Raw genomic sequence first — 18977 nt, 5'->3', positions numbered from 1 at the left:
GAAGACGACTGATTAAGTATTAATAAATAAATAAAAATGGTGTACCATTTTTTAAATGTTAAAATACCTAACACATTTAGTTATGACAGATTTACCTTTTAGGTCTGTGTGTAGCTAGCTACAACTAACTTTAGTTGAAAATGACCAGAATAGAGATGGAATATCACTCAAGCTTCATTGACTCATGTTTAAATAGGCCATAGGGTTTTAATTTGCCTGGCTACCCAGACTCCTTGCCAAACGCTACACCACACCCATGGACGTTAGTTTCTTCTCCGCAATGTAAAGTATGTATACAAGTAAAGTATGTAGCAAACGACAGAGCCGCGGAAGAATTTAGTGTGAGTCGTTATGCTACATTTTCATAGAGGTGAATAACAAAAAATACTACTGAAGAAAGTCAATCCATAAGTTAGCTGACTTTCTAGCCTAGGCCTAGACACATGGGCCGGCCGGTTTCCCGGACCCAAATTCAGCCTATCTATGACTCTTAGAATAAAACACTTTCAGTGAAGCTTCCATTGAGAATAGTGTTGGAGTAGACTTTGAACCATGATGGTATATAAATTAGAGTAGCAGCCAAGCAGATCTCTTGTTCCATAAAGTTCCAGACCAATGAATACAGGGAGTGACAGGGAAAAGCGACATTATTCCCCCTCTCTTGAGAGGCGGACCATGCATAAACCCCACTATGAACAGATGCTCACTTCCAACAAAAGCCCAAGAGACTGCAGGATGATCCCATTTCTGACAACGATTGAGGGGACAGAGTCAGCGCAGTGCTAGAACCAGGCAGGCAGTGGCATAAAGATCCAGACCTCTTGGCAGATGACTTCAGTACACAGCACCCTGGGCTACACATGGTCAAATTCTAATTTTAATAACTTGCATAATGCCTATAGCTAGCTGTCTGAACAAATGTTGTTGTTGATGAAAAGAAAGGTCAGAGCTATCCAAGATCCTTGGGACGTCCCTACCCCTAAACCCTAACATTACCCTAACCATTTTACATTTCAACTTCAATGGGGTAGGGACGTCCCAAGGATCCCTGATTGCACGGACCTGAAAAGAAACCATACAGTACAAAGAGGGCAGGGTTTAGGGCGTGTCTTATCCAACATCTGTGATGACGTCAAAGATCGCTGACACAGAGGTTGTTTTGGAGGAAGTGACAAGAGATTGAAAAATAAAGAATTAGGCCCTCTTCAAGTAAACAAGCAGGGATTCATTTCGCTTAATAATTTATCTTACTTTGGAAACACAGGTGGCCACCTATTAGTATTAAAAGTATATTGCATAGAATTAAAGAGACGTGCGTTCTGACTGCAGCTAACCACCACTGGTGGCACCAGACAGTTTTCCGTCCGATCTCGGCCTATCCAGCTAGCCTAGGTTGGGGGGCAGACAGACAAAATTGAATTCATCTGTTTTTTATCCAGCAGGACGAAAGGCCCATTTTGACATTCTTTAATATACCATCCCTGGGTTTGGGTTGATCAAGGTAAGATTTGTAACCGGTATTCTTTTTGTGCACAAATATTTGATAAAATGTATTTTTAAAATGTTTACCAATTAGCCTGCTAAGAGACGCTAAGTACTGAGCTAGCTAACGGGTCGATTGTCCCCGCAGTGGGTGTTGGGCACTAGCCACTGACTGTGCACTGTCTAAAGTCAGCTATATAACGAATGTTAGCTTGTTTCTCTACTCTCTGTGTCACTCAAAATCCATAGTCCTGTCCCAATTAATTGTGCAATTACAGTTAGTTAGCCAGTAAGCTAACGTTACATGTCAAATGGCGTTGCTAGCTTGTTGGCTAATGTCTGCGTTAACAGTATGCGTCCAGAGCCATACTAGTTAGTATTTATTTTCTAAATTCATGGCTCTGTAAATATATAGATAGCTAGCTAACTTACTAGCTAGACCCATCAGGGGTGAAGTTAAGTGACTAGACTTACTCAACTCGGGTTGGCTGAGAACGTCACGAAAATGATGCGCGCGCATCGATGTGGCCGGAAAGTGTGTTATGATTCTGATAACTGTCAGATAGCTAGCAACAATGACAAGAAGCTGGCTCATTGGATCTTGTTATTGATACCATGTCTTGTTTTGAGGTGTTTGACTGTGGCTAGCTAGTTAACAAACAACTGTACATTTGAGACAACAAACGGGGCAGCAGGTAGCTTAGTGGCTAAGAGCGTTGTGCCAGTAACCGAAAGGCACTTAACCCTAATTGCTCCTGTAAATCGAGCGTCTGCTAAATGACAAAAACATTAAAAAAAAAAAAAAAAAAAAAGTGCCCATTGTGCAAATGTATTTATGTTTTCAATAAACATTCAGAGAGAAAATATAGTTTACATGTTGTCATCAAGCTAAGCCAACCCTGTCTGTTTTTCCTGATATTTGTGCACATGTCGGTTTTGTTTCGTAAACTACCAACCCCTCTATAGAGATCCTATTAAATTAGAGTATTCTAATTCTATGATGCCAGCTACAGTTGAAGTCGGAAGTTTACATACACCTTAGCCAAATACATTTAAACTCAGTTTTTCACAATTTCTGACCTTTAATCATAGTAAAAATGCCCTTTCTTAGGTCAGTTAGGATCACCACTTTATTTTAAGAATGTGAAATGTCAGAATAATAGTAGAGAGAATGATTTATTTCAGCTTTTATTTATTTTATCACATTCCCAGTGGGTCAGAAGTTTATATACACTCAATTAGTATTTGGTAGCATTGCCTTTAAATTGCTTAACTTGGGTCAAAGGTTTCGGGTAGCCTTCCACAAGCTTCCCACAATAAGTTGGGTGAATTTTGACCCATTCCTCCTGACAGAGCTGGTGTAACTGAGTCAGGTTTGTAGGCCTCCTTGCTCGCACACGCTTTTTCAGTTCTGCCCACAAATTTTCTATAGGATTGAGGTCAGGGCTTTGTGATGGCCACTCCAGTACCTTGACTTTGTTGTCCTTAAGCCATTTTGCCACAACTTTGGAAGTATGCTTGGGGTCATTGTTCATTTTGAAGACCCATTTGCAACCAAGCTTTAACTTCCTGACTGATATCTTGAGATTTTGCTTCAATATATCCACATAATTTTCCTTCCTCATGATGCCATCTATTTTGTGAAGTGCACCAGTCCCTCCTGCAGCAAAGCACCCCCACAGCATGATGCTGCCACCCCCGTGCTTCACGGTTGGGATGGTGTTCTTCGGCTTGCAAGCCACCCCCATTTTCCTCCAAACATAACAATGGTCATTATGGCCAAACAGTTCTATTTTTGTTTCATCAGACCAGAGGACATTTCTCCAAAAAGTACGATCTTTGTCCCCATGTGCAGTTGCAAACCGTAGTCTGGCTTTTTTATGGCGGTTTTGGAGCAGTGGCTTCTTCCTTGCTGAGCAGCCTTTCAGGTTATGTCGATATAGGACTCGTTTTACTGTGGATATAGATACTTTTGTACCTGTTTCCTCCAGCATCTTCACAAGGTCGTTTGCTGTTGTTCTGGGATTGATTTGCACTTTTCGCACCAAAGTATGTTAATCTCTAGGAGACAGAATGCGTCTCCTTCCTGAGCGGTATGACGGCTGCGTGGTCCCATGGTGTTTATACTTGCGTACTATTGTTTGTACAGATGAACGTGGTACCTTCAGGCGTCTGGAAATTGCTCCCAAGGATGAACCAGATTTGTAGAGGTCTACAATTATTTTTCTGAGATCTTGGCTGATTTCTTTTGATTTTCCCATGATGTCAAGCAAAGAGGCACTGAGTTTGAAGCTAGGCCTTGAAATACATCCACAGGTACACCTCCAATTGACTCAAATGATGTCAATTAGCCTATCAGAAGCTTCTAAAGCCATGACATCATTTTCTGGAATTTTCCAAGGTGTTTAAAGGCACAGTCAACTTAGTGTATGTAAACTTCTGACCCACTGGAATTGTGATACAGTGAATTATAAGTGAAATAATCTGTCTGTAAACAATTGTTGGAAAAATTGTACAAAGTAGATGTCCTAACCGACTTGCCAAAACTATAGTTTGTTAACAAGAAATTTGTGGAGTGGTTGAAAAACGAGTTTTAACGACTCCAACCTAAGTGTATGTAAACTTCCGACTTCAACTGTATGTAGTATACTAGCAAACATTAGCATTAGCAAACAAGCAGACAGTTTATCCAGAGTTTAGCTAGAGCTGTCATGCTAGGCAATTTAGCTAACCTGGTTGATAAAATAGCTAACGTTAGTGTTGTATGATGTGCTCATCTGTAATCATTAGCATTAGCTAGCTAGCCTAGTACTATGTTAGCAACTGGTAACATTAGCTAACCTAGCTAGCCAACTAGGGGTGTAGTCATTAGTCGAATTCCGTTGCAAAATGTTTCATCTGTTGCAATTGCAAAACTTTTGCAACAGAAACCGTTTAGCGTTTATTCTAGGAAGCAAATGGAACAAAAACGGGGAGGGACCTACCTGAATTTGTCCAATATAAATGATTGTTTTTGTTGCAAAACGTTTTCCATTTGAAGTAAACTGTTTCCATTTTGCAACAGACCAAATGTTTTGCTACGGAATCCGACTAATGAATACACCCCAAAATAGTCAAAACTGGCTCCTTGGGACGTCACCCCATTAAAGTTGACATTTAAAATGGTTTAGGTAAGGGTTATGGGTAGGGGTTAAGGTCAGGGTTTAGGAAAGGGACGTCCCAAGGATCTGGATAGGACTAACCAATAAATCATTATTGGTGTTGTTTTCTAGATGAGAACCATGTGACCCAACTCTCACGAATGTCATGGGTTGCAGCCAGCCAGACCACAGTCAGAGAACTGCCCTATTAATGTTAGAAATGAAAAAAGCTATATAATACTTCATTTAATTGTTCAGACTGAGGTTAGGCCTCTTTTGCCACCATGCATCCATCTTCCACCCTCATAATCGAGTGGTCTAATGGATCACTTATGTAGGTCTACATCCCAGGTCAGGGTTCTTGGATGCAAGGTCTTGTGGTGTGATTTACTGACAAATTGAGAAACTAGTTCAGTTTAACTTTGCTGTACTATATTACACCAAATAACCTTATTATACCGATTTACTCTGTCTTAATACTGTGCTCAGGAAAATATTCACATTAGAATGTAATTGTTTTCCATGCTGTAGTATATGTGTTTGTGTGCTCTAAGCAAATGTTGGACTCCGTACTCAAAGCTTAGCCTACTGCAAACTGCATGGTCCAGTGTTGGCTCCCTTTGCCTTCAATGATTGAAATGAGAGAGCAGAGGTAGTGGACGTTGACCGTCTTTTAAAGATGCAACCTTTGGCTACTGTTTAGGCTAGTATAGGACACTGAGTAACTAACTGCTTGTGCAAGAACTGCAGCAATGAGAATGCATTTAAGAGCCTGGCTTGTTTTGAAATGTAGCCTATGTCATCATGTTTCTGGCCCCCCCTGATAGCTTATTTCCTTATGCCATGATCTTTATCAACCAGTCAGTCATATGGAATCAATACTATCCTGGTGTTTTCCATGCTTGTCTGCATATTTTTTGGAACAAACACCATTTTACTGTGAAACCAATAATGGAACTGATACTGTATGTCATTACTTTAACGATAAGAATAAAGTGGTGAGAAGTATTTTCGCAATTCATTGTAATCATTGCTATTTTCTCAAGTTTTCTTGAATAAAGTCAGATTTAAAAAGGTTAAGGGTACAAGACTGTATACATAGCTGGCTGTGTTGGCAAAATCACTACATATCCCATCGAGCAAAGCAGGGAGAGGCTGCCCGTTGTCACAGTTCCTACGCCAATGACGCCAGTGGATCTCAAAATCGAACTTGGATCCGCGTTAAGTAGCAATGATATCCTTTGCCACTGTCGCCTTACGACAGATATCTCAAACCAGTCATGACTATTCAACAAGACAATAAAACAATAAATAATTTAAGGTTCTTTCCAGCAATTTTCTTAGTTACATGATTGTATAACTAGCAAAGGAGTTTTGAAGTTGAGGGTGCAGTATTTATAAAGTTAGGCAACATTAGTGATTGATTAGTAATGCCTGACGAGTTCATATAAATTGGTGTCTGTTACGTGAACTGATTAAGATGGTTTTTGCTTCCTGAGAATAAAGTCACGTTTTATGAGCTCCTGTATGCTGCTTCTGTCTAGTCTTAACTTTCCTTATAGTTCATGTTCCCCCCTCTGAACGGCACATTATATTACCGTCAATGCAGCATTCTTAACAGAGAACCCTCATTGTCACTTTGTGTTGCTTGAAATAAAATTAAGTTGAAATGAAGGTTGCTTTGTTTCAATGCTAGGGTAACCATTAAGGGTGAGGCCCCTTGAGAGAGAGAAGCAGTGCTAATGATGGCACTGCATGGCAGCCTTGCTTAGCCTAAATGTTGTGAATTTTTTATTTTGGGGAGATATGGTGATGCTGTTAAGAAAATGTAGGTCAGTGAGAGCAAGAGATACTTTATCAACAAGAATAGTGTATTCCACTCTCTCTCACAGTCTGTGGATCAAGTCACATAACTGGCATTCACATGTTGAAACGTTTCTGGTTTACGTTAAGCCTACATTCCTCTCCCAAACCTGTGTCCTGTGCAATTGAAAATAGAGGAACATGTTGGAGGGGAAGGCAGAGTTTTAAAGACTAGTCTTGTTGTTTGTTGTTGCTTATTTAGGTAAGCAGTCTCCAATGAGGGACAAACTGTACTTGGTTACATTCCCAGAACTATTCCTACTCAGAGCATTTCAACACACACTGTGCCAGATGGCCAATCGCAACTTCTAATGGGCGTGGTTCCACATTTGATTGACAGACGGGCAGTATAACGTGTGACCTTTGGGCCTACTGTTATGTGTGTTTATGTGTATAGCCTACATGTGTTCCTGAATGTCTCCATGTGCGGGCATGCCAGTGTCTGTGTGTGTTGTAATCCCCATGACTGGACCACTAGCTTTGGACCACATGACTACAGTGAGGGTGAGCTGGCAGCTGGTCAAAGTAGTCCATGGCACAAAGGAAGTGTTCCAAGTATTTGCAGTAGTAGCCTATTATAATATTGCCTGCGTCGTAGAGCATAAACAGCATTGCTTTTTAACACTGGGAGGGGTTCTACAGTCAAGACACAGGCAGCATGCTTTATAGGCTGCTTTTATACTGTGTTTATCATGATGGATGATGTTAGCCATGCTACATGGTCAGTCCACCATTCTAATTTAGTGCCCCTTCTATTTCCCCAGCTGTGGCACAATGACATCTAGGAAGAAAGTACTACTTAAAGTCATCATTCTGGGAGACTCTGGGTGAGTGTCCTGTCTACCTTGCACAGCCACTTACACTTCTTCTCTGTTATCATAAAAGGTTACAAAATATATTTGTTTACCAATCACTCTGTCATAACTGTTGCTGACCTGAATCTCTATCTTGTCAGAGTTGGGAAGACCTCGCTGATGAACCAGTATGTGAATAAGAAGTTCAGTAACCAGTACAAAGCCACAATAGGAGCTGATTTCCTGACGAAAGAAGTGATGGTGGATGACAGGCTTGTTACCATGCAGGTACTGGGGAAGGGATACTATCAAGGTACTCATCACAAGTGCTGTGCTGAAGTACAGGTCAATGGGTAGGCCTATATTTTATTGTTCTTCATAAACGTGTATGCCCCTCCCCTGTGCTCTGTCACAGATCTGGGACACAGCGGGGCAGGAGAGGTTCCAGTCTCTGGGCGTGGCGTTCTACCGCGGGGCAGACTGTTGTGTGCTGGTGTTTGACGTGACCGCCCCCAACACCTTCAAGACTCTAGACAGCTGGAGGGACGAGTTCCTCATCCAGGCCAGCCCGCGAGATCCTGAGAACTTCCCCTTTGTGGTGCTAGGCAACAAGATTGACCTGGAGAACAGACAGGTGGATCCAGATGTAGTGTTTGAGACCAGAGCATCTCAGGCAGTAAGTAGCTTGTGTTCCCTTCAGAGAATGACAGCTGCTTTTTGTCTGTATCTGACAGGTGACGACTAAACGAGCACAGGCCTGGTGTCAGAGCAAGAACAACATCCCCTACTTCGAGACCAGCGCTAAGGAGGCCATCAACGTTGAACAGGCTTTCCAGACTATCGCACGCAATGCTCTTAAACAGGTAGGGGGTCAGAAGGGAACTTGTGAGAGCTTAGCTGAATGCCATGTGTGTATTTACAGTATTAATATCTTGATTTCCATGCATGTTGAAGTCACACAAAAAAAGCTTAACACCATCTCGTCTTTTTCTCCCTTTAGGAGACAGAGGTGGAGTTGTACAATGAGTTCCCTGAACCGATAAAGCTGGACAGGAACGAACGGGCCAACCCATCAGCGGAGGCCTGCAGCTGCTGAGGACCTAGCAGACTTACAGGGCCGTAACTGTCGGCCCTGCTACCCTGTCTTGCCTTGTCTAACCCCTATCCCCCACACCCCACTGTGTGCTCCCCTTTGCCCAATATTATCACTGGCCTTCGTAGATGCAAGTTCCGCTCGAAAAATATACTTTACACACACGCTGCACTCACACCTGTGTACATATCACACACTTACTCTCAAGATAAGTCTCCAAGCCCAAAGAACACCCAGATGAATATTATAGCATTTATTAACATGAGATCTGCTTAGTATTTCCCCCTTAACTGTCTCGTGACGCAAACACTTTTTTAGACACCATTGTTTCCATGGCACCACCCAACCTCACACACACGCATACGGAAATAAAATCCCATGACATTTAAAAGGGGGGGTTAGTTCCAGTGGTAAAGGAGGTTGTGAAGGTTCAGAACGAGTAATTTATATAATTGTGTGTGAAAGTGTGTGTTTGGGTCATGCCAATGTACTGCCCAAAGATACATGTGTTAATTGGCTTGGAAGTGAACTAGCAAGTCCAACATACGAGTATGTTGTTCAATGCATTTTTTTGCACTTTGTTGTCATGTAGACGTATTCAAATCCTGTTTGACACCTCATTTTGAAGCCACAATAAAAACCAACATTTTAAGTCGAGGCTGAAGAGGCAGTGTGGATTTTAACTCTGCTCCCCAACTTCAATGATGTCCCCTAACTGCCCTATACATTCAATGTTTCTCAATGTCAAGCAGCAAATTATTTTGTCAACATTCTGCGACCTGACACAAGGGGTAGAGAATCAAAGGGAGGACGTCCTATCTGATACAGCTGGGGAGGGGACAGAGATTTTTCAAGCGTATAAATATGACACATTACTATTATTAGCTATTGCCTCTATATTGTCTTATTTTTACACTGTCAACTGTTGCAAGACTATATGTGCAAACCTTTAAGTCTGTCAATCGTTTAGCGTAGGCAAAAACCATGTCAGTTTCCATGCCTCTGCCGATAGCTCAGGTTGGCAAATTTCTTGTTGACAAGTGCTCGATATTTCTTTTAACTGATCAGATCTTTTACTGTCTGTTCATATATTGTTATTATTACTATGTTTAGAATTTGAATTGCATCATAGATGATGAGAACACAACTTTTTTTTATTTAATATTATTAATTAAATGATAACTTAATCTACATTGTTTGAAAATGTCTTTGGGTTTCAAGGAAATTATAAAAGTTATTGAATAGAGAGTGTGTGTGTGTTTATACAAGTAGAACATGTAACGTATAGGTGACTATCAAGGCTCATACACAGCTGTTCTACTACACTGAACAAAAATATCAACGCAACATGTAAAGTGTTGGTCCGATGTTTCATGAGCTGAAATAAAATATCCCAGAAATTGTCCGTAAGCACAAAAAGCTTATTTCTCTCAATTGGTGTGCACAAATTTGTTTACATCCCTGTTCGTGAGCATTTCTCCTTTGCTAAGATAATCCATCCACCTGACAGGCATTGCATATCCAGAAGCTGATTAAACAGCATGATCATTACACAGGTACACCTTGTGCTGGGAACAATAAAAGGCCACTAACATGTGCAGTTGTCACAACAATACCACAGATGTCTCAAGTTGAGGGAGTGTGCAATTGGCATGCTGACTGCAGGAATGTCCAGAGCTGTTGCCAGAGATTAATTTCTCTACCATAAACTGCCTCAAACTGTAACTCTAAAATCTTTTAAATTGTTGCATGTTGGGTTTATATTTTTGTTCAGCACATAATCTATAGTATACATTGACATTTTTTGTTTTGCATGGGGGCACTCACTCTGTATTTCTATTCTTCAGTCTACTGCTCGTACAGAAATATCAAAATTGGGCACTTGTGAAGGCGAACACTTGCCAGAACCATCAAAATCTGTAAAATGTTTAATAACTTTATCATCTTTAACCAATACCAGACAGATACAAAAATAATCAGAAACCATTTCCTGTCTTACATGTCTATCAACACACAGCAATATCAAGACAAAGCCTACATTTTTTAACCTGTTCCCTTCTCTTTTCAGTCAGTCAATGTTTCTGTCCCACTCAGTTGGTCCTGGGTTTCTTATTGGCTCCCTGCAGCCACTGTTGGAGAGGCCCTGCAACCTTCAGCTGCTTCTCAGGCCCGGTCTCTCCTGTGTGCCCCTCCTTTTTGACTTCCCCAATGTCTGGCTCTTTCCTCTTGGGAGGCGTGCTGCTCTTCAGCCAGCCCATCATCATCTTACTGCTGGCTGAGGGCTTGGGCTCCTGGGGAAGGAAGGGCATATGATGAGGGGTAAGTGGCAGCAGGGAGGAACATGTAGTATGGTATGGAGCCCATTATCAATTTTTCCTCTTCCAAGGATTTCAATCTAGATTTGGGGTAAATATGTGAAGTGTTCGGTCTGGGATAACCTTTCTAATGATCATGAGCTATTCAATGATTGGAACACATCATCAGACATCTCAAATATGGGTATGTAGTGAGGTCATGAGGCACTCACTAACTGTAAGTCGCTCTGGAGAAGAGCGTCTGCTAAATGACTAAAATGTAAATGTAAAATGTCATGCAGTTGTACCTTCTTAGCCTGAGGATCCACTGGCTGCAGGCACTCAGGGGAGTTGTTTCGAGAGTTGTTGACAAATGAGGAGACAGGGTGAAAGGTCAGTGTATTTTTGGACTGAAGCAGTTTAAGGGCATCTAATGACTTCACCGCACCAAAATCCAGCCATCTTCTGACCTCCTCCTCTCCATCGAGAACCGCTGGCATCCTGTATGTTAATCACAATCATTGGTAATTCTACATCATACACAAACGCTCATATACACAGAACATACTCAATTTACACAAAGAGAGAGTAATGCTTGAGACTGAGGCCCTTACCGGTCATGGATGCCTTGAAGATTAGGGGATGCATCCACAGTGATCACAGTGTAGGTGTAGAGGGGATCTCCACCACTAGGGGGAGTCCAGCAGTCAAACAGTCCTGCAATGGTCAGCAACCGCCATCCTCTCCACTCACAGTCTCCTTTGTCCTCCTACACAAGACAGACACACAAATAGGCAAGGTATATATGGTCAAAAGGCAATGCTCACATTATTTCATTACTGCAGTCTAAAAACAAAGAAAGTTTACAAATGGGTCTGAATGGAGTCAAAAAGTGTGATAAGGTGTTTTTGAGGCAAAAAAGGGAAAAGGATGGGGGATATCATCAGTGTCATCAGACTCAAGCATCTTACTCTGAATGTTGTCAGTTTTCTGTGTTTGCTCAGTGATGCATGGTCCATGAGTGTGTGTCAGCAGCTCACCTCTTTCTGGTCTACAGAGCCTTCCTCAGAAGTGCATGTCTGTGGATCCTCCTTAAAGGGTATCCCCTCATCCTGGTCCTCTGTTTTCACATGAGCGGGTCCTTGAGTCTGGGGGAAATAGATGAAGAAGGGCTGCTTGTCTTTCTCCTGCCTCCTCCATTCATAAAAGCCATCAGCCAGGATGACACAGCGCTGTCCTTTCATCAGCGGATCCTGAAACGAAATAGTATACAAATATTCACTACTACACAGGGAAACCGTTTGAGGATGCATGCTGTCCCTGTTGATAATGAGTTATGTGCATTTCATGTGGCGATGAATCAAACTCACTCCACACCTTGTAGGACTTCTTCTCTAGCAGGCTCTCACTGCGACAGTTGTTGGTGCTGTACTGCATCTTGCTTGGGTCATTCTCCCGGAACCAGGCAGGCACCAGGCCCCAACGCATCACTGCCAGCACACATTCATCCACTGGGGCATTCTGAGAGAAAAGGGTTGGATGGGAACCATCTGGTTAATACACAAATATTTTCCTCCAGGCAGTGCGCAAATGACGCACCCCAAAATAAACATCCAGCCCCCCTGGCCAGGATCAGTTGATCTGCTTCAGTTGCACATCTATACTTACCTTATCAAAATGTCTTTGGGACAACAAGACTGGGCTCAAGGACTGGGGGCTCTTGTTGTAGGAAGGTCGGTACTTATCCGAATTTCCATCTTTCCACCTTGGATGTCGACGCCGCCCTCCTCGGTCTCTGTACTGGGAGGCGCGGCTGACTTCATCTGCCGCGAGGGTGCATGCAGTCCTCCCGCACATCCTCAGCCCAGTAGTCAACAGTGCAGTCTGATGAAACAACAACATGCAGTCATGAAATGCATGCATTGGATTTGCCAGTAGATTCCGACCCAATCATTGCGCTTGTTTACACTGAGCTGCACTGGGGTCGGAACACAATCATGGTTACATTAAGACACCGTGAAGCCAGCGCGAGATATGGGTCGGAAAACATCCCTCAATGCAGGGATGAGATATGATACTGTATTCCAAATTCTACCTTTATGCACAACGATACATCGAGAAGATTTAAATACTGCTAGTTTTCCCGGAAAACGGCCCTTTTCATCCTCATGCTTGCTAGCAGTAGCCACCGCAGCCATTATGGAACGGCAGTGTCAGCCAATCAATTTTTTTGTTGTTCAACGCGACATGCCATACCATAATGGCTGCTGTGGCTATTGCTAGCTAGCATGAGGATGAAAAGGGCAGTTTTCCAGGAAAACCAGCAGTATTTCAATCTTCAAATCAAATCAAATTTGCCACATGTGCCGAATACAACAGGTGTAGACATTACAGTGAAATGCTTACTTACAAGCCCTTAACCAACAATGCAAAGTAAAACACATTTTTAAAAAGCGTTAAGCAAAAAAAAATTAAGCAAATAACTAAAGAGCAGCAGTAAAATAAAATAACAGTAGGGAGGCTATATACAGGGGGGTACCGGTGCAGAGTCAATGTGCGGGGGCACCGGCTAGTCGAGGTAATTGAGCTAATATGTACATGTGGGTAGAGTTAAAGTGACTATGCATAAATAATAAACAGAGTAGCAGCAGCGTAAAAAAGGGGGACGGGGTGGGGGTGGGGGGGCAGTGCAAATTGTCCGGGTAGCCATGATTAGCTGTTCAGGAGTCTTATGGCTTGGGGGTACAAGCTGTTGAGAAGCCTTTTGGACCTAGATTTGGCGCTCCGGTACCACTTGCCGTGCGGTAGCAGAGAGAACAGTCTATGACTAGGGTGGCTGGAGTCTTTGACAATTTTGAGGGCCTTCCTCTGACACCGCCTGGTATAGAGGTCCTGGATGGCAGGAAGCTTGGCCCCAGTGATGTACTGGGCCGTACGCACTACCCTCTGTAGTGCCTTGCGGTCAGAGGCCGAGCAGTTGCCATACCAGGCGGTGATGCAACCAGTCAGGATGCTCTCCATGGTGCAGCTGTATAACCTTTTGAGGATCTGAGGACCCATGCCAAATGTTTTCAGTCTCCTGAGGGGGAATAGGCTTTGTCGTGCCCTCTTCACGACTGTCTTGGTGTGTTTGAACCATGATAGTTTGTTGGTGATGTGGACACCAAGGAACTTGAAGCTCTCAACCTGTTCCACTACAGCCCCGTTGACGAGAATGGGGAGTGCGCAGTCCTCTTTTTTTTCCTGTAGTCCACAATCATCTCCTTTGTCTTGATCACGTTGAGGGAGAGGTTGTTATCCTGGCACCACACGGCCAGGTCTCTGACCTCCTGCCTATAGGCTGTCTCATCGTTGTCGGTGATCAGGCCTACCACTGTTGTGTCTGCAAACTTAATGAGGGTGTTGGAGTCGTGCCTGGCCATGCAGTCATGGGTGAACAGGGAGTACAGGAGGGGACTGAGCACGCACCCCTGAGGGGCCCCCGTGTTGAGGATCAGCGTGGCAGATGTGTTGTTACCTACCCTTACCACCTGGGGGCGGCCCATCAGGAAGTCCAAGATCCAGTTGCAGAGGGAGGTGTTTAGTCCCAGGATCCTTAGCTTAGTGATGAGCTTTGAGGGCACTATGGTGTTGAACGCTGAGCTGTAGTCAATTAATAGCATTCTCACGTAGGTGTTCCTCTTGTCCAGGTGCGAAAGGGCAGTATGGAGTGCAATAGAGATTGCATCATCTGTGGATCTGTTGGGGCGGTATGCAAATTGGAGTGGGTCTAGGGTTTCTGGGATAATGGTGTTGATGTGAGCCATGACCAGCCTTTCAAAGCACTTCATGGCTACAGATGTGAGTGCTACGGGTCGGTAGTCATTTAGGCAGGTTATCTTAGTGTCATTGGGCACAGGGACTATGGTGGTCTGCTTGAAACATGTTGGTATTTCAGATTCAGTCAGGGACATGTTGAAAATGTCAGTGAAGACATTTGCCAGTTGGTCAGCACATGCTCGGAGTACACGTCCTGGTAATCCGTCTGGCCCTGCGGCCTTGTGAATGTTGACCTGCTTAAAAGTCTTACTCACATCGGCTACGGAGAGCGTGATCACATAGTCATCCAGAACAGCTGGTGCTCATGCATGCTTCAGTGTTGCTTGCCTCGAAGCGAGCATAGAAGTGGTTTAGCTCGTCTGGTAGGCTTGTGTCACTGGGCAGCTCGCGGCTGTGCTTCCCTTTGTAGTCTGTAATAGTTTTCAAGCCCTGCCACATCCGACGAGCGTCAGAGCCGGTGTAGTACGATTCAATCTTAGTCCTGTATTGACTCTTTGATGGTTCGTCGGAGGGCATAGCGGGATTTCTTATAAGCGTCCGGGTTAGAGTCCCGCTCCTTGAAAGCGGCAGCTCTACCCTTTAGCTCAGTGCGGATGTTGCCTGTAATCCATGGCTTCTGGTATGTACGTACGGTCACTGTGGGGACGACGTCGTCGATGCACTTATTGATGAAGCCAGTGACTAATGTGGCGTACTTGTCAATGCTATCTGAAGAATCCCGGAACATATTCCAGTCTGTGCTAGCAAAACAGTACTGTAGCTTAGCATCTGCGTCATCTGACCACTTTTTTATTGACCGAGTCACTGGTGCTTCCTGCTTTAGTTTTTGCTTATAAGCAGGAATCAGGAGGATAGAGTTATGGTCAGATTTGCCAAATGGAGGGTGAGGGAAAGCTTTGTATGCGTCTCTGTGTGTGGAGTAAAGGTGGTCTAGTTTTTTTTCCATCTGGTTGCACATTTAACATAGAAATTAGGTAGAACGGATTTAAGTTTCCCTGCATTAAAGTCCCCGGCCACTAGGAGCACTGCCTCTGGATGAGCGTTTTCCTGTTTACTTATGGCCTTATACAGCTCATTGAGTGCAGTCTTAGTGTCAGCATTGGTTTGTGGTGGTATATAGACAGCTACGAAAAATATAGAAGAAAACTCTTGGTAAATAGTGTGGTCTACAGCTTATCATGAGCTACTCTACCTCAGGCGAGCAAAACCTTGAGACTTCCTTAGTATTAGATTTTTTGCACCAGCTGTTGTTTACAAATATACACAAACCGCCACCCCTTGTCTTACCGGAGTCAGCCGTTCTATCCTGACGATGTAGCGTATATCCCGCCAGCTGTATGTTATCAATGTCGTCGTTCAGCCATGACTCAGTGAAACATAAGATATTACAGTTTTTAATGTCCCGTTGGTAGGATAATCGTAATCTTAGGTCGTCTACCTTATTTTTAAATGATTGAACATTGGCTAATAGGATTGATGGAAGAGGCAGTTTACTCGCTCGCCGTTGGATCCTTACAAGGCACCCCGACCTACGTCCACGAATTCTCATGCGAATTACGGGGATTTGGGCCTTGTCGGGTGTCTGTAGGATATCCTTCGCGTCCGACTCGTTGAAGAAAAAATCTTCGTCCAATACAAGGTGAGTAATCGCTGTCCTGATATCCAGAACTATTTTTGGTCATAACAGACGGTGGCAGAAACATTATGTACAGAATAAATTACAAATAACGCCAAAAAACACACATAATAATAGAATTGGTTAGAGGGCTGTAAAACGGCAGCCATCTTCTCCAGCGCCATTCTAGAAGAATGATAGAGCAGTGTGGATAATGGTAAAATTTGCAGTACAGTTACATTCCAGGTACGTTTTCCGACCCATATCTCGTGCTGGCTCTACCTGTCTTAATGTAACCATGATCGCTTTCTGACCCTAGCCAGCAGATCCGACCCGCCTGCTTATAGCTGCACTAGGGTCGGACAGGCTTCATGTGTAGATTAAGACACTGCAGAGCTGGCTCGAGATATGGCTCGGAAAACATACCTTAATCCAGGGATGAGAAATGCATTATACATCGAATTGTACTATTATCCCAACTGTTACACAGAGAAGATTGAACGACTGCTAAAAAACTAGCAGTCGTTCAATCTTCTTGGTGTAACAGTCGGGATAATGGAACAATTCAGAGTACAACAAATTTCTTATCCTTGGATTAAGGTACGTTTTCCGAGTAATATCTTGCGCCGGCTCCACAGTGTCTTAAGCTTCATGTCCACCAGGTGCGTCAAACTTCACATTCCGGCAGAAGTTATTAATTGTTAATGGCAGCTATGTTTGGGATGCCGCACTAGGCAGCGGTGCGTTCTGTGTACCGCATTCAATATTTTGCTTTACCGTGCGGTGGTACAAACGGAAGTTCATAAAAGTTCCCCATGACGGGGTTGGCACCATACTGAGGCCAAATTATGATGACTATTGTGTAGTTAGAGAGGAGAAAATACTGGCTGAATGACTGGAAATGTGTCTCTGGTAAGAATGACACTGGGACAATTCGTCATTACTATCCTTGGGTATTGCACCCTGTTGGCTAGTTTTCACGAAACAAGCCAACAGAATGGAGTGCAAAATTAACACACAGAACTTTTCTGTGCGTAGTTTAGCATGCCATCATGCAGAGCAAGCTAGTGATTTGAAATCAGTACTCTATATGGGAACAGCCAATTCAATTTGTTGATTTTGCTAGAGATGAGTGGCAAGAATAGAAACAAACTAGATTAATTGTTGTAATAACCATTGTGCGCTCCAGTCTGTTGGTAGCTCTGCCAGCCTGTGAAACCATTAGGTTGATAGGAAAATAACTTTCATCTGTTGTAATTATTATCTTTGGTCAAACAGGTCGAAAATGATCTTCTCTATGCTGCAAACCGTTCTGCAGCCTTGCGAAGCACATGTGCAACATGCATGTGTATCTGGCATTAATGTACACAGGAAGGCTGTCAGACCCTATTGCAGCTGTAAGCAAGTGGGTCGGATCTGCTGGCTAGTTCCGACCCCAATGACAGTGCAGGTCAGTGTAAACAAGTATAACAGTAGGGTCGGTATTTTCTGGCAAGCATTGGGTATACGAACTGACAAACGAAAAAAATTCCGCGGTGAATCAAGAAGCATTAGCTAATAGCTAGCTATATCACTCTACCAGTAACGTGAACTAGCTCTATTCGCTTAGCTTGCTAGCTACCAAGTCAACCACGCAACTTTATTTTTGGCTAACTGCCTAGGAAGCTACGGTTCAACTTCAGATAGCGGACAAATCTTTCAATGCATGGTAAAAATGGGAGAACCAAATATTAGTATTTACATAGTGGTAATTTACCGTTGTTTGTGAAATGTCTGTTGTTTTGGACTGGACTTTGTCTCGACTTGCCAGACCGCGCGTTCAGATGGTTCTTCTTCTTCTATGAAATCATGGCAGTCCGCAAACAAACGTTTAAGTGCATGCCGCCACCTTCTGTGCTGGAATGTACGACCAATCATGATCTTGGCATATTTTTTCCTTCCTTTACATTGTACAGCAACGTGTCCCATTCGTTGGCATTTAAAACTCCGCAATTGAGATGGGACAAATTCTCTGACATTGAAACTAAGGAATCCTATCTTTACTTTTCCAGGTAAAACCTTCTCAAACCTCAGCAGCCCTGATAAGCTTGAACTTATTTGACCCTCTTTCCTACTGATCAACCTTTTGGCCTCAATGACTCTTCCTCCTTTACATTTTCTTTAATATCATCTATGGATGTAGATATTGGGACCCCAGTGATGACTCCCCTCAACCTAGCATAAGCACCTGGGACATGGCTTTTAATATTCTTCCCATTAAGCACTTTCAGAATCTTCTCTTGCTGAGCCTGGCTACCACAAAATATTAATCTACCATTTCCAATGAACCAAGCTAATTTGACTTCACCTATCTCTTTCTCTACGGCATTGGTTAGTCAGATAGGGTGTAAATGAGGCCCTGTGGTCTCATCAAACACCATCACCACTTTCCACTCCGACACACTATTACTCTTGCTTCCTACCTTGGTCCTCTTTATGCTTTCTTTACTAGACACTCCACTGCTTTCTGTATCATGATCTCTCTTCTTCCTATGTCTTTCCACTACCGACCATTCCGGTCCTCGACCCTCATCCTCCCGCTCCATACCATCAGAACCGACACCCATATTGTTCGCATTCCAGCACAGCTGTTGCTTCTCCAACCTTCTCTCCATTTCCTCCCGACCCATTCAGTTCATTTACATTTTAGTCATTTAGCAGACGCTCTTATCCAGAGCGACTTACAGTTAGTGAGTGCATACATTTTTTCATACTGGCCCCCCGTGGGAATCGAACCCACAACCCTGGCGTTGCAAACGCCATCCTCTACCAACTGAGCTACAGTTCAGAGCTACAGTTCAGTTGGTTAAATGTCTTGCAACATTATGTAGTGTGAAA

General features: G+C 43.3%; 2 protein-coding genes across 2 annotated transcripts; one reads left to right on the top strand and one right to left on the bottom strand.

Annotated features, from left to right (window-relative positions):
- The first annotated feature begins 1125 nt into the window (after positions 1 to 1125).
- Positions 1126 to 9777, top strand: LOC311134377 (ras-related protein rab7-like). The gene is made up of 6 exons (XM_084168033.1): positions 1126 to 1501; positions 7250 to 7312; positions 7441 to 7567; positions 7695 to 7913; positions 8014 to 8142; positions 8280 to 9777. Exons 2-6 carry the CDS (start codon positions 7260 to 7262, stop codon positions 8373 to 8375), a joined length of 624 nt encoding a protein of 207 aa, XP_084024159.1. The 5' UTR covers positions 1126 to 1501; positions 7250 to 7259; the 3' UTR covers positions 8376 to 9777.
- Positions 9778 to 10282: 505 nt separating this feature from the next.
- On the bottom strand, positions 10283 to 17942 carry hmces (5-hydroxymethylcytosine binding, ES cell specific). Its single transcript, XM_084168032.1, has 7 exons — positions 17857 to 17942; positions 12335 to 12550; positions 12044 to 12187; positions 11707 to 11919; positions 11281 to 11435; positions 10975 to 11167; positions 10283 to 10663 (listed from the first exon to the last, which is right to left on the bottom strand). Exons 2-7 carry the CDS (start codon positions 12521 to 12523, stop codon positions 10463 to 10465), a joined length of 1095 nt encoding a protein of 364 aa, XP_084024158.1. The 5' UTR covers positions 12524 to 12550; positions 17857 to 17942; the 3' UTR covers positions 10283 to 10462.
- Positions 17943 to 18977: the final 1035 nt, after the last annotated feature.

This window comes from Coregonus lavaretus, assembly GCF_964263955.1.
Source record: "Coregonus lavaretus genome assembly, chromosome: 8".
Lineage (NCBI taxonomy): Eukaryota > Metazoa > Chordata > Actinopteri > Salmoniformes > Salmonidae > Coregonus > Coregonus lavaretus.
This window is presented reverse-complemented; position numbering and strand designations above follow the sequence as displayed.

Bases quoted from the DNA above. Each gene is read 5' to 3' on its own strand.
- LOC311134377 (XM_084168033.1), top strand. From the start codon at position 7,260: ATGACATCTAGGAAGAAAGTACTACTTAAAGTCATCATTCTGGGAGAC. The intron at 7,313-7,440 runs GTGAGTGTCCTG...CTATCTTGTCAG, and splicing joins ATCATTCTGGGAGACTCTGG to AGTTGGGAAGACCTCGCTGA. The intron at 7,914-8,013 runs GTGGATCCAGAT...TGTATCTGACAG, and splicing joins TTGACCTGGAGAACAGACAG to GTGACGACTAAACGAGCACA.
- hmces (XM_084168032.1), bottom strand. From the start codon at position 12,523: ATGTGCGGGAGGACTGCATGCACCCTCGCGGCAGATGAAGTCAGCCGC. The intron at 11,436-11,706 runs GTGAGCTGCTGA...TGTCTTGTGTAG, and splicing joins GCTCTGTAGACCAGAAAGAG to GAGGACAAAGGAGACTGTGA. The intron at 10,664-10,974 runs GTACAACTGCAT...TTCCTTCCCCAG, and splicing joins TGGATCCTCAGGCTAAGAAG to GAGCCCAAGCCCTCAGCCAG.